The following is a 15,522-nucleotide window of genomic DNA, read 5'->3' on the forward strand; positions in this document are numbered from 1 at the left end:
GTGTGCGTGTGTGCGTGTGTGTGTGTGTGTGTGTGTGTGTGTGTGTGTGTGTGTGTGTGTGTGTGTGTGCTGTTGTGCTTCCGGCCACTAGTGGGCCGGTGCAGCCGTATGGAGGGAAGATGGAAAGGCCTGGCCGCACAGCAGCGTCCTCCCCGCAGGCTCACTAGCTGCTCCGGGACATGGCTGCTCCTATCGCACACTTCGACGAGGACTGGCCTTGCCTGGGGACTCTGAGCTCGGTGTCGGAGCAGGTGCTGCGGCCGAACAAAGGCGGAGCTGCGGAGGAAGCAGCGGCTTCTCTGCTGGAGGTGGATGGTGGTGGTGGTGATGATCCACCGGAGCTCCAACATGGGAGCTTCTCTCTGGGGGAACCCGGGGGTTTCACCTCCATGGAGGACCTGGTCAACGGCTTCGAGGAAAAACTTTCCGTTTGTTTCCGTAATTTTAACGTGAAGGCGGAGAACATTGCGCCTGTGTCTGCCATCACGGAGGACGGACTGCTGGAGAAAGACGGGTGAGTGCGGGGTGTCGTGTGCGTGTGCGCGGTGTCAACAACAACAACAACAACAACAAACAAACAAACAAACAGAAAACTAGAGGTATTGTCAGCATAAGGCCCGCGGGCCAAATCCAGCCCGTCAGAGCATCCAAGTTGCTTTATGAAAACCACAGGGTTTAAAAAAGAAAGAAAGAAAAAAAGCACAGTTTTTTTCTTCACATTAACCATTAAGATATATATATGTATATATATATATATTGTTTCAAAATACAGTATTATATTTAAATGACTGCATGACACTAGATTCAGTGGACCTGATACATAGCCTGGACCCGACGCCAGGCTATGCATTTAACGCTGCAGTATGTAAAATCGTGAGACTGGAATGGAAACAACCATGCTCCCCACTCCCCTCCCTGTTTTGAATCCACCGGCATGCTCCTGAACGCGCATGCCTGTGGAGTTATTGGTCGTGACTAAATCTGGCCACTGGTTTTACCGTGTTGTGTGTATGTGAGAATATTTATATCTCTTTAAAGGTAGGATCTGTGTTTGAACAAAGTTATTTTACTTGTTGAACTGCAGGACAGACAGTCTGTTTTGAAACAGGATGTGATGATGTTACAGGATCTGGACTGCCCTGACCAGTAACTATGGACGTGTGATGCCGGTGAACTGGGAGCAGTCTCGAATACACTCCCTCCACATGACCACCTTATTATCCCAGGAGGAGAAACCTGTGAGTAATGCCACTTCTCACCTCTTTTCCACTTTCCCCTCATCCCTGCACCCCCCCCCCCTCTCATTCTGCCAATGTCTTCTTGACACAATGCGTGCAAACGTTTTTAGTGCTTTGATGTTATCTCCTCACTGTTCCTCTGCTGGTTAGAGACAGCCTGAAGCGACGGTGGAGCTCTTAGATGATGAGGAGCTGAGGGATCAGCTGGACATGCACACCATCATTGTCTCGTGCCTGGCAGAGGAGCCCATCCTCACTGCAGAGCAGGTACATTACACACTGGCTGTGTTCAAAATCCGATACTACCGTACTATACACTACACACTCAATGAGTACATACTGTCTACTATATTCGTATGATGAAATATACTTCCAAGTTTCCGAAGATGCACTTGGTGCCTAAGACGACAAAAACCTGAAGCACAATGAGGCTAAATATCTCTGTTGATTCACCACCTTTGAAAGTTCTGAAATCATTTATAGGGGAAATATTATGAAAAATCCACTTTTGCAGTTTTTTTTGATCATATATGAGGTAACTTGAGTGTCCACTAGCACACGAAATGTAAAATAAATCCATGCGGTCTGTGTAAGTCTTGCAACACGGTGAAAATTGCCCTGTTTCAAATTTTCCAGATTTGTGACGTCACAAGTCAAATCGGGAAAGAAAATACCTCCCCTCCACTGGTAACTCCACCCATGGACTCTACTCCCAACCTGATGAAAAACAGTGTTTTTCTCGCTAGCGATGAAGATCGCTGATCTGACGTGACACAATCAGCCGCAGTGGTTGGAGAAAACAAATGATTATCACCTTAAATGCACTATTCCTGTAGTTAGAAGAGCAGAGGAGAAGAGAGTGACTTAGCAGCTTAACACTCCGGTGAGTTTGAATGATTGCTGCTGAGATAAACATGGACCCTGAAGTGCTGAGACGGACTCACAATAACAATAGCCTCTTAAATAGCCATTTTTTTTTATTGTAATGTGCAGTTTTTTGGCTGAAAACAACAACAGTGTGTGGATAGCAAAAATAAAATTTCTTTAGTGATCACTGATCCCCCTCGTAAAAGAGCGAGACACGAAGTGAGTGAGTGTCTATCGATACGCCCACTCATGAATATGCATAAGTAGGCCCCAAAACGGCCCGATTTCAGAACTGCTCAGAAAGTGACTTTTCAGAGGGCTAAAACTCTGGAAAACAGGCGAGTTTGGGAAAATAAACCTCAAATACTATGTTTTTGTGTTCTGAGAACAAATAGAGATGGATGAAAAATTGTATAATATGTCCCCTTTAAGCAAAAAAGTGACCAAGTAGAATATCAACATGTGCTCATTTTAAAACTCGTGGAAAACACATTTCATGCCAACATTTCGGAGTATCTTGGAAACCCGCCATTGTGCTACTGACAAAACTTCTGGTTAACTTCAAAACAAGAGCCCTATTTACAAAAGGAAAAAATAATAAATAATGGAAGACAAGAAGAGACGCTTTTGTTTTGAGAAGGGGATGTTTGATTTTCAGCTTGAAGCCCGTCCCAAGACGATTTTACATTCTGCTCGCATTGCATCATGGTGCGGTTGCGTATGACTAGTGTGCCCACCGTGCATACTTTAAAATGTCCGGATATAGTATACATCCGCGTACTCAATCTTGTATCTAATGTGAATGCACTACATACTAATTTTGACGTCAGACTGAGTATGAGTTGTACGTTAGGATGACATTTCTAACACACTGTGATAAGCCTGTAAATGCAGGGCAGTGAGGCAGAGGCTTAAACCTGGCTGTTTTCCATTTAGGGTTCATCACTGATGTGTTGAACATTTGCAGGTTATTGAGGAGATAGAGGAAATGATGCAGGACTCTCCTGACATGGACGCAGAGCACAATCCATCACAGTCAGACCTGTCCATGCTATCTCTGGACATCCAGGGTTTCAGCTTCACCTCCGACCTCAAGGACAGTAAGTGTCTGCTCATCAAAGCTGCTAATCAGCTATGTATCCTCACATTGTTCCAAATAGTGATAAACATACAGTGTGCGTGATGTCCCTGTGGTTTGAATTTCAAGGGGTGAGAACCCTCAGCGTGGCAGAGTTGAATAAGTGTCTGGAGGAGACTGAGGGAAACATCAGGAGGTTTTCAGAAGTGCTGGTGCAGCACTTGGCTTTGAGGGACGAGCTGGACTTTGAGAAAGAGGTGAAGAACGGCTTCATCTCAGCGCTCATCGATGTCGAAAACCAACAGAAGGAGCATCAGGAGTCTGTGAAGAGGAAGAAGAAGCTCAAAGCTAGAGCTGGAACATCTCAGAGCCATGGGGAGAAAACGCTGGGATCGGTTAGTACCGTGCTATTACACATTCACTCTCCATACTTTGTGACGTCATCCTGTGATGTCATCCTTTCTTCAGCACTGTTTTTCACAATTTCCTACCCAACCTATTTGACCTTTTCAAAGTGCTGCCTTTTCCAGGATCTTTGTCGTCCCTTCGCTGACATTTCTTTGCTTTTCTCCTTCCTTCCTCAGCGCTTCACTATGGAGGGACTCTCCTCTGTCATTCAAAACAGCTTCCGTCAGACTTTTGGGAGTGGGTGCAGTGAAAAACAGGTCACTTTCACTTTCCTCTAAAGCTTCGTCTCACAGTTTTCCACACATCATGTTTGATACATACAGGTTTTCATCTCATGAAAAAAAAGGCTTGTTTGTTGCTTTTAGGGGGACACACTAATGGTATGACATTCTCTGGGTCGTGATTTGATGACTGAGGATGCAAATGTAAAATTAGAGGACATAGTCTGATATTTCTATCATTTAAGTTGTGGACTCCTGCGCTGCTCTGTATTCTGCTTTAGTGCCAGTTACTACAAGTCTAGGTTTAGACTATTGGTTCTCTACTGATTTGACTTCAGGCCTCCCAGATCAGAGAAAACAAATATCTGTAATAAACCATTACATTTAAGCCAACCAAATGAAAAATACTGTTAAAAACATTAATTAATACCTTAATTATTTTTTACAATCTGGACAATTAAGATAAAGTCATCAAAAAGTGCACTGAAAAGATATATTTTTAATATATTTAATTTATATTAAATATAATATATTATATTAATTTAATTATATATATATATTATATTAATTTAATATATTTTCATGGGATAAATAGTAGAAAACACTGAATGAAACTAAATACATTACTGCCCCCTATTGTTAGAAGTAAAATAGAATTGTGCTAAACTCATAAATTAATCCCTTTCAAAATAAAAGCGATGGCTCGCTCCTTTTTTTTTTTTTTTTTTTAAACTTTTTTCCCCAAACAAATGACTGTCACAGGTTCACTAACCATTACAACACCAGCACATCTACCTCACAGCAAGAAGGACCTGGGTTCAAGCCCTGAGGTTGACACTTTGGTCCTTTCTGTGTGGAGTTTGCATGTTCTCTGGGTACTCTGGCGTCTTTCCCCTAATCATAAAACATGCCTGTTAGGTTGATTGGAGTCTCTAAATGGCCCGTTGGAGTGTCTGTCTGTGTGTGTTGCCCTGCGATGGACTGGCGCCCTGTCCAGGGTGTACCCTTGCATAGTATCTGAGGCTGAAAACATGTTAGATTGTAAAAAAAAAAAAAAAACCAAAGGTCTTGAGTCAAAACAGTTTTGTCTGTAAGGTTTTCCTTCAAGTTATTGTGAAAGAAAAAGGAGCATTCTCTCAATTAGTGACAATCTGATAGAAGGTAGAACTGGGAAAGAGGAATATGTCACTTCCTGTTTTATGTCACATATACTGTACGGTCCAAATTCCTACGTCACGTATGTGCTGATGTCTCTGATAAGCACATGTTAGTGGTACATGTCATCACAGAAAATAATACATCATGTGTGGGTTAATAGGCACCACCTGAAAAAGGAGCAATTTCACAAACTCTCAGACTCTTTCAGCCAATCAATGTAAATGTATATTTTGTAATATAAACCCTTTAAATTTGTTTAAATTAGTGAGTCTGACAACTTGGTTCATGGTTTAGCTGAGTAAGATGCTGTTCCAGCTAGGGGTGAGTATTGGCAAGGATGTTTCAATACGATACGTATCACGATACTTGGGTCACGATACAATATTATCACGACATATTGCGATATTCTACCCAGTTAATATAAAAATTAAACATAGAGATGAAAAATCAAGTTGCTGTATATGTGCGGTTGTTTCTCTGCTAACACCTCTTCATGATCTCTTGCTAGGTGAGCTTTATTTTCCCAAAATATTTATGAATGAAGACTTAAATCAGTCCCTTTCTTTGTTCACAGTATTTAACTACAGTCATTCCTTATGAGAAGAAAGGACACCCTCCATCTATTGAAGACCTCCAGATCCTGACCAAAAGTAAGTTTAGCCTCATTCTGATGATGGAACCCCCACCTCAGGTTAGCGCTCATAGGGGAGTCAGCATGGAAGGAGGTATTGGGGAGAGTTTCTGCCTTCAGACATTACCAGACTGCCACTATAGACATTATAATGATGTGAGACAGTGGAAACATGTCTGCTGTTTCTTGGATGCATGCACAATGAGCTTCGTCTCCTGCTTATGATTGACTGCTTTCCCACTGATCACTTCCGATGGATTCCTTTTCTTTGCAGTTCTACATGCAATGAGGGACGACAGTGACAAGGTGCCCAGTCTCCTAACAGACTATATTCTCAAAGGTCAGTAGTGTTTTTGGATGTGTTTATTCTAATTGGTGAGGGTGTGATCACATTATTGGCACATCAGCGCTGTCATGTTTTGTTTCACAAAGTAGAGCAGATCAGTATGAGTTGATTGTCGCTGATGAGCACAGCTGTGAACAAGCATGCTCCTACTTTAACAACTTTGGCTTTGGTTTTAAGTAATTATAATATTCAGGTTATTCAGTTCTCCTAAATGACCATTTTAAGGTGTTAAATTTGATGTACAGTAAATGAGGGACAGTATGATTGTGTCTAATGATAAGATTTATAATCATTTTCTTCTGCTGCTTTTAAATGCTCATCAGTGCAGCCCTGCATGTCTGAAATGCTTCCCTGCTCAACAAACACCAGGGCTGTGTTTGAAATTGCATAATAATGTACTACACACTCAATGAGTATCTACTGTCTACTACTGTATATACTATTAGTACGATTAGGAGGATTAGCATGATGAGCATTTCCAAGTTTCCCAAGATGCACTTGGAACCTAACCTTGCCTGCAAGATGGATTCTCCTGGTGTTCACAAACACCAGAATTCATCTTGTACTGTTCCCGCCTTTGCAATTCAAAACGGGACCAAAACGGTTCAAACCAATCATGAGGCAGTGTTGTGGTTTAGGGCGGGACATCCGGGTATGACGAAGGCAGAAGCACCGAAGCAAAACTGCCGCATACGCAGTTGCGGTGAGAGGAACGAGATGGGCTACCGCTATTAGCATAGCTCTGAATCAAAATAGAAAGATGTTGACATAGGAGGATGAACGTGTGGAAGCTGATATAAAACGGAGACTTGTTGTTGTTGTAGCAGCGTTTCTGCGGCGCATGCCGATGATGACATTATCATTTGTTACCGTGTGATTGGCTAAAACAAATTATGGTGGACAGGCGCTTCGCCCAATCAGCTTCAAGCATTCTGTCCATGTCTCTCCCTGGTTCCGAAAGGATTCTCCAGACACAGACCCAGATTGACATGGAGAACTCAGGATAGAGGGAGGGCTACACATCAATCTGGCTCTTGCCAGGTTACTTGGAACCTACAACAACAAAAACCTCAGTACACTGAGGCTAAATACTGTATCTCCGTTGATTTGTCACCTTTGAAAGTTTGAAAACATTGTAAACGATAAAGTGACCAAGTAGAATATCAACATGTGGTTATTTGATCCATAAAACTCGCGGAAACACATTTCACGCTGTAATTTCAGAGATTTTCAGAGACCCGCCATTGTGCTACTGGCAGAACTTCCGGTTAACTTCAAAACAAGAGCCCTATTTACAAAAGCATTAATGGAATAATAGAAGACAAGAAGAGAGACTTTTGTTTTGAAAAGGGAATGTTTGCTTTTTAGCTTGAAGCCGGTCCCAAGATGATTTTACGTTCCATTCAAAATGTCCCGATATAGTATACATCCTGGTATTTCGTAGTCAATCTTTCCATACTATCTAATGTGAACTCACTACAAACTAATTTTGATGTCAGACTTGTATGAGTAGTACGTTAGCATGACATTTCGAACACATCCCTGGTTCAAATGAATGGGTCCTCATCACAGCAGCTGTAGTTTTGTGTTCAACCGTTTGTTTAAATGGATTGTCCCACTTTCTAGGAAGCACATCAACACTTTACACAAGTACAGTGATTGAACAGATTTAAAAGCAACGTTCACCAGGAAAGTGTCTCTGTGCATCATATTATTAAAAACAACAACAACCTGTTATGTTTTAGATAAAAAAACATTTATGTTACAAGCTAGTATCAGTGTGTTCAACACTCAGCTCTGTCTTCTCCCTCATTTCTCTCTTTGGTCTTCCTTCCTTTTCTTCTTTCGTCTGCTTTGTCTTTATTTGTTGCTGCCTCACCAGCTCTGGTGTGAGGATGGATGACAGGTTTGTGATACAGTGGTACATGGTTCAGTACTAGTGGTGTTTACTCACATTGGGAGAGCACCCCCTATCCCCAGCTAAGCTACAGTGCAGTGCGAGCCATCCTCACTTGTCCTCACTGCCTGATTGATGCCTGTTGTTGGTCTCTGTAACGCACACTAACTCACACACGGCGAGCTTTGCTTGAAACACCACCGTAAACCTTCTAACCTGCACCTGAAATAGCTTACTACATCTGACATTTTCCTTTTGTCTTCCTCGTGATTATCTCCTCACTTTGTGACTCATGCTGATCACTTTGTACTAAGGACGTCTGATTTTTTCATTTCACATCCGCTTTCTTTTCCAGTGCTTTGCCCAACGTAGTGCTGACACTCTGCAGAGGCGACAAATGAAGAGGACAGATTGGATTGTTTTTTCCACATGAAGCACATTTAATTTATTCTAGTATATTCTAACCTTCAAGTGTTGTGTTTGATTTTTTTCTTTGTGTGAAACACATATTTTGTATTTCCTCTGTATTCATGGGGATTTTAAGTTTATATTTATTGCACTTGAAGTTTGTGTATATTATATAAGAGTTTGACTCAAATAAGATAAACTGAGCTTAGTCAGTTGCTTCCAAGCCAGCATAAAGCAAAGGGCTGTATAGTTATCGCTTGGTGCTTGACTCCACTGAGCAGTGAATACACAAAAGTCATTGCATTACAGAGCAATAATAAATAAAGTGGGTTTTTTTTTTTTTTTTTACAGTTCAGGTGAATCTCCAGATGGTATTTTAGCAGTGTATAAAACAAGTAAGGGAAAACGAAAAATATCTACTTCCAACAGTTTTTGATGAATTATGGAATATAAGATGTTTTTTTTTTTTTTGTGGCTAAACTTAAACTATGCATTTTAAGTGAAATTTAAACTGTGACCCATGCACTGTCAGTATTTACTGTGACTCCGACTGAAACCCTGAACCACTGTGTGCTCTGTATGTACAACATTGTACAAGCTGCCTTTGTTTGAACTTTTGTACACTTTAGATAACTTATTACAACAGTTTAATTTACTGTTTATTTTTTTTGAAATTGTTTGACAAAGTATTGATAAAGTTTAATGCTTGTTGACTTGATGGTTTTTTTTTTCTTTTCATTGAGTATATGAAGTTTGGGTAAATTTTTTTTTTTTTTTTTTTTTTTTTTTTTTGGCTCTAGTGGCCTTTATATGACAGTTGCTTGACAGGAAAGGGGTCAGAGAGAGCAGGGAATGACACGCAGGAAAGGGTCCCAGGCCGGGAATCGAACCTGGACCCGCTGCAGGTGAGGAACTATAGCCTCTGTACATGGGGCGGGCGCTCTACCCACTGAGCTAAACACCACCCCAAGTTTGGGTAAATTTGATGACTTTGTTTAAACCTTCACCATGAACCAACTCATGTTGAGCAGTGTAACAACACTAAGTACATTTCCTGAAGAACAGAATCCATAACATATTATTCAAATAGAAGACAAAAAAACTTAATGGAATTATTACACGGATGTCAAGGAAACATCAAAGCGATCAACAGACGCCTCTGAAGAAGACTGGGAGTTGACAGTCAAAACATGTCAGAAGATCAACATAAATTTCCTGACGAACAGTTGTCTGAATAAATGAAACCTTAACATATTATGTTAAGGTTTACTTGCTGGAATTAGTGTAACAATATATTACACAAAAACAGAAGATTACAAAGTTACAAAAAAAAACTCCACAGTATTTGCCAGGCTCACAGTTTCCCCATGCTTATATCATATGATGGCAGCCATTTTTAATCTTAAATTATTGAAAAAACTTTACATTTTTCCAAAGTCCTGTAATTTTCCTCAAAACATTCCACGTTTCCATGAATAAATAAAAAAAATGGGTCACAAATTCAAGGTAATTTAAGCAAAGAGGACTGATATCTGTCGCTTATTGCTTGGATATTGTTGGTCGCATTTACTGGTTTAATAAATGGGAAGAGATTCAAATTCTGATGTAGCTGGTTATGATTTACAGTTCGCATAAACAGGACTGAAACATAACATAACCGCTAGAGCGGACATGGGCTCGTCTGTGAATGGTCGCATTTGCAGACCTTGGAGTCGCTGTTAGCTTACCAATAAACGGGAAGAGATTTGTCATCTTTATAATGAGTGTTGACTAGGCCACTGGGAGTGAGGCCCAAGGCCAAGGCAGGCTGACTTGATAATACTGTATCATGTTTTTCTGCAGTCAGTGCCTTCTCCTCGCCCTTCTCTCTATGCTGTTTCAGGTGTTGTGAAGCTGATGATGGCAGTTCCTGATCTGTGGTTCACAGCTCAACTAGTCTGGGACACTCTGATGTTCTATCTCTATCCTGTTCTGTTGGTCTTTCTGTCCACTAACCCTAACCAGTCACAGCAGATGGCTGCCACCTCTGAACCTGGTTTTGCTGGAGATTTCTTCCTGTTAAAAGGGAGTTGTTTCTTCCCACTGTCACTAAATGCTTGTCATTGTTGGGTTCTTTCTTTCTTTTTTCACATTTTGATAAGCGCATTGAGATCACTTTGTTGTAATTTGTGCTATACAAATAAAATTGAATTGAATTGAATACATATAAATGATATGTGGAAGTGTATATAGGGCACAATAATGTTGAAATCGCACTTGTTTTCTTCTACAATAATCTGCAGCCCACTGAGATCAAACTGCTCCATATTTGACCCCTGAACTAAAAAGAGTGTAACACCCCTGCGTTAAATGGTCACAGTTCGATGACGCAACATAATAGTTATTTATGAGGACTCATTTGTTGAAGTGTCTGAACAACCCTTGGTTTGGCTCGATTTAGTGAACATTACACCATATGAACATAATAGCGTTCCATCATTATGTAAGCCTGCTCCACCTCCAGCTGACTGAGGAGATCCAGATGTGGAGTGCAGAAGAAACCCCAAAAACACACATTTGAACTCAAACTAATCAATAAATCCACTCTGTAAGGTTTAACAGCATTTTACTAACAACCTGAATAGTTTGCTGTTCACATTCACATGCTCTGGTTATATTATCTTTAGTTTCAACATGAGTTTGACTTGATGTTTTCAGAGGGACATGCTGTTTCAGAGAATAAGCAAACTGGTGGAGCTTGTGTCATGCTTGTCTAATCGCTGTGAGATCCACAAACTCTCCACCCACAGCCTTTCAAGTACAACACAAACCACCGACAAAAACATCTGGGATGCATTTGTTCTCTCTCAGATATTATTTCCTCCTTTAACCTTGTGCCTGCTTTGAACGTGTGAACACAAGCTTCAGAGCTCAGAGGCTCTCTGGTGGTCCTGCAGTATAGGACAGTGTCTTTAGTGGATGACTTATAGGACTTTTTGGGGCTGACTGATATGGAAATGAAAGGAGTTTGGATGGTGTTTTGCCTTCTCCTGCTGACACAGTACTCACTGCAGCAGACTTCATCCAAGAAAAAAAGTGGCAAGAAAGGTATGGACGTGATATTGCAAAACAACCAGCCTGACTGGAATCTGATTTACTAACCTTTTCCTTCATGTTTTAAAACAAGACTCTGCCACCAATGCTGCCATTGAGGAACTGAAGAAGCAGATTAATGATATCTTTCAGGAGTTGAATCTGATAAAAGAGAACCAAGCTTTACAGACAGGTATTCTCTCACCAATCACTATAATGTAACTGTTGATTTTAGAAAGTGTCTATTTGTACGATTGCCGTACGTACAACCCGCGTTGCTATTGGTACGGTTACCAAAGTACAAGTACGTAGCGTCTTTGGGTTAGGGTTAGGTTATAACCCAGTATCGCAACAATTCATAGGGTTAGGGTTAGGTTATAACCCGATATTGCAACAATTCTTAGGGTTAGGGTTAGGTTATAACCCAGTATCGCAACAATTCATAGGGTTAGGGTTAGGTTATAACCCGATATTGCAACAATTCTTAGGGTTAGGGTTAGGTTTAGGGTAAGGTTTAGTCATAGTCACGCAACCTAAACTGGCCAATGACTGACCTATAACGTGACTTAAACTGGCTGCATATGGATAGAATGTCGGTATATTGATACGGCAACCGTACAGATAGCCACTGCCTTGATTTTAAAGCTTTGTGTCATTATTGGTAACAGTTTACTTGAACATTACGCTGTCATTAGCATGAATAAAGTGTCATGAAGGCTGTCTTTAAGTGTCGTTCGCTAAATTCTGACACCTTTGGAGCAATGTTGGCATTTTTTGGGTTAGGTGGAGGGATCTAGTGGGGTTAAGTAGGGTTAGGGTTATGGTTCTTTTTTCTTCGCTATTGGCGTGTTGCAACCAATATGAACAGGTGCATACCGCCAGCTACTGTACATGTTTTATTTCATTACTTACATTAGGGTTAGGGTTAAGGTTAGGGGTTAGGGTAACGAACGACACTTAAAGAGTAACTAAACCCCTCTGCTAAATACAAATGTATTTATGATTGAAGTAGTGCTGTTGATTGATCCTGGTCCAACTCTCAACAGCTTATTTTGTTGTAAAATGTCAGTGACTGCCCTCTATGAGTTGAAACCAGGCTATTACAATTGACTTTTGCTATTGGCTGAGAACAAGATCATGTGACTTTTGGGACCGTCTTGCGTCACAAGCATGCACTGTTAGCCCCGCCCCTTTTATAAAAACTAGCACCTGTGGGCTCTACAATCTGTGGTGAGTAGGTTGGACTGAGAGAATAGTGAATAGAGAGGCATATTGAGTAATGAGTAGCCAATTAACATAGCATAGATTGTTCAATGGAGATTTTATAGTAGAGACTGGGCGTGTCTTAACTGCTCCAGGAGCTCCGCCCATAATCAAGGCATTTTTTGATTTTCCCTCCTAGTGACAAGTCAGGATAAAGCAGGGGTTTAGTTCCTCTTTACTGATAGTCTTCATGACACATTATTCATGCTAATGACAGATGTAATGTCATCATAATGACTACATAATGTCAATCTTTATGTGTAAAACTTCAAATAAAGTCTTACCGGGTATTTTCTATCACCTCCTAAACTCTGTATATTAGTGACTGTATTTTTAAAGTGTCAGCCAGAGCCAACATTGGTTCTTTTCTTCTCCCAGTTTGTCTGAAAGGGACCAAAGTCCTCGGTAAGTGTTTCCTGGCTGACCCTGTGAAGAAGAACTTCCACGCAGCCAGTGACGACTGTATCGCCAAAGGAGGAACACTGAGCACCCCCCTGACAGGTGACGAGAACCAGCAACTGTACGACTATGTACGCCAGAGCATAGGTGCTGAGGAGCACATCTGGCTGGGCATCAATGACATGGTCACTGATGGACACTGGGTGGATCAATCAGGATCCAATGTGCGCTTTAAGAACTGGGAGACGGAGATCACCCTGCAGCCTGATGGAGGGCACAGGCAGAACTGTGCCGTGCTTTCCACCACGGCCAAAGGCAAGTGGTTTGATGAGAGCTGTCGAGCTGAAAAAGCCTCTGTGTGTGAGTTCAACATCATCTGAGGGGCTGATACTACTTCTCACATTATGGCGCTGATGATAAACACCTGTATTAAAACAATGCTTATTGGGAAGGAAGCGTAGAGCCATTCTGAGCTGCAGCTTTTCTATTTTTCTACACTCTGAGTCTTCCAGATATTGGCCCAGAAATAAGAAAAGCCACGTGGTGTGAATCAAAGAATGAGCTTGTCCATGAGATCAGGGGTCAGGACCCCATTTGGGGTTGGAAACACTGGGAGGGGATAGCCAGATGCCTTTGAGAAACATTTTTTTTTTTTTTTTTACATTTTGAGCCTTTTTTTTTTTTTTTTTAACCCTTTTTCTGCAACTGCACCAAATTGGCCATATTCTAACCTATTTACGTCACTTTTTCTTGCCATATTTTGCTCCGTTTAATGCATTTTTGCTACATTACTCCCATTTCTCCATCAAATTTCAATGACTTTTCTGCAAATATTTTTCCACTTTCAAGACATTTTGGGCACTTATAAACCGTTTCCGCCACTTTTTCCACATATTGTTGCATATGTGGACCCATTATTGTCACTTTGAACCTCTTTTCACCATATATCATCATGACTGTTTTTGACAAATTAACTACATTCATGATTTGTCATGGACATTATTTGCCAGTTTAAACTAATTGTTCCAATATTGACACTTTGAACCCTTTTTTTTTTTTTTTAAATCACTTTTTCCTGTTTGTTTTTGGCCACTCTAATTTGCAACTTTTAACCAATTTCTGTGGTTTCTAAAATCCCATTTCACCACATTTTCCACCATTTTTGGTCCCTTTTAACCCATTTTATTTCTCATTAAAACATGGATTTACATCTTTAAGATAACTACATACTATGGAGCAAATAATAATAAACTTCCTGGTTAACAGTGGACATTATTCAGGTAAATAAATAAATATAGTTATCACAGATTCATAGAACAATGGACCATCATTTTGCTGACTTTATGGATGGGCCCCTAAAAGCTCTTCCCTTTATCCCCCCTTATAGATGGCCCTGTCTCCACATGACTGTTCTTCAATGTTTGTGTCCAACCACCTTCAGGTACAGTGGGGGTCTCCGGTCTCTGAAACCTTTATTTTGGGGGTCGCAGGCTGAAAGCGTTGCATTTTAGATGAAGGATCAGCTGTAAACACTGTTGGGCTTTTGTAACTTTATAATATCTGCTTTTCAATGCAATACACCTCACCTAGTAATGTATAAAACACAGTATGAATGTTATACCCTGTCAATAAACATATTTCTCAATGTTCTTGTTTTTATTTCAAGTTAAAAATGGTAAAGCTATAGAGGAGCATCACACCGGTGACATCACAGTCAGAGATATGATCAGATTAGCTGCTTGTTCAGTCATTGCTTGGGAATAAAGCAGAGGGCCTACAATATGAAGCCAATGGGCTTTCGAGAGGCGGGGCTTGAACTGCAGAACCCATTTAGATCACCTTCAACAATAGTTTGATTTCATTAAACATTAATATTATCTTTGTCAATTAATTGTGTAACTGGTTTGTAATAAAAATCTAGTCATAGTTTCAATGAAGAACAGTTTTACATCCCACGAAAACAGACTAAACAAAAGCAGGGTGAGTATGAATAAAATACATTTTTATTTTCATTGAAATCAACATTAACATAAAATATTTATAAAAATAAAAATAAAATACAATACAATAACAGACCATCCAATCAGCCCCTGATTTTGGGGCTGAGGCTAGTTACTGTAGGTGGGCCATGATGTTAAATGAACCAATCAGAAAGTAATCACACTTTGGCAAATGGGCTCACTCTGACATGTTTAGACCTCTGCTAAATTCAAATACTTTGACTAAAATACTAAGATGAATGAATGAACACCATTTCATACCAAACACATTTGTTTTTACTCTTAAACATAAATAGAAAGAACTGTACCCATTGCTCATCTGAATTCTGTGTTTTTTTTTTTTTTTCCTTATAATAAACAATAGCAAACAATATTAATTTACCTTTCCTAGCGTAATTCATGTCACACATCAACATGCAGGTTACACACTCTATTCCTCAAGTAAAGCCCCAACTAATTCAGTTGTAGATATCTCCAAAATAATACACAAATTCAACAGAATTCAACAATCTTAACAGGGCTTACATTTCCCTTCT

The 15,522-nt window shown here is 40.3% G+C and overlaps 2 protein-coding genes across 5 annotated transcripts; both read left to right on the plus strand.

Moving 5' to 3' along the window:
* Nucleotides 1-83: 83 nt before the first annotated feature.
* fez2a (fasciculation and elongation protein zeta 2a) lies at nucleotides 84-8,965 on the plus strand. 4 transcript variants are annotated; one of them, XM_028470784.1, is made up of 10 exons: nucleotides 84-514; nucleotides 1,127-1,238; nucleotides 1,389-1,505; nucleotides 3,073-3,205; nucleotides 3,313-3,578; nucleotides 3,768-3,848; nucleotides 5,545-5,620; nucleotides 5,876-5,941; nucleotides 7,830-7,853; nucleotides 8,200-8,965. In XM_028470784.1, exons 1-9 carry the CDS (start codon nucleotides 180-182, stop codon nucleotides 7,838-7,840), a joined length of 1,197 nt encoding a protein of 398 aa, XP_028326585.1. In that variant the 5' UTR covers nucleotides 84-179; the 3' UTR covers nucleotides 7,841-7,853; nucleotides 8,200-8,965. The 4 variants fall into 4 exon arrangements, with proteins under 4 accessions (XP_028326585.1, XP_028326584.1, XP_028326582.1 ...); XM_028470783.1 differs by having other exon boundaries at nucleotides 7,830-8,965; XM_028470781.1 differs by lacking the exon at nucleotides 7,830-7,853.
* Nucleotides 8,966-10,904: 1,939 nt separating this feature from the next.
* Nucleotides 10,905-13,671, plus strand: clec3ba (C-type lectin domain family 3, member Ba). Its single transcript, XM_028471102.1, has 3 exons — nucleotides 10,905-11,339; nucleotides 11,419-11,517; nucleotides 12,966-13,671. Exons 1-3 carry the CDS (start codon nucleotides 11,243-11,245, stop codon nucleotides 13,364-13,366), a joined length of 597 nt encoding a protein of 198 aa, XP_028326903.1. The 5' UTR covers nucleotides 10,905-11,242; the 3' UTR covers nucleotides 13,367-13,671.
* The last annotated feature ends 1,851 nt before the right edge of the window (nucleotides 13,672-15,522 follow it).

The sequence above is a fragment of the Gouania willdenowi genome, chromosome 16 (genome assembly GCF_900634775.1).
Source record: "Gouania willdenowi chromosome 16, fGouWil2.1, whole genome shotgun sequence".
In the NCBI taxonomy this organism is placed as follows: Eukaryota; Metazoa; Chordata; class Actinopteri; order Blenniiformes; family Gobiesocidae; genus Gouania; species Gouania willdenowi.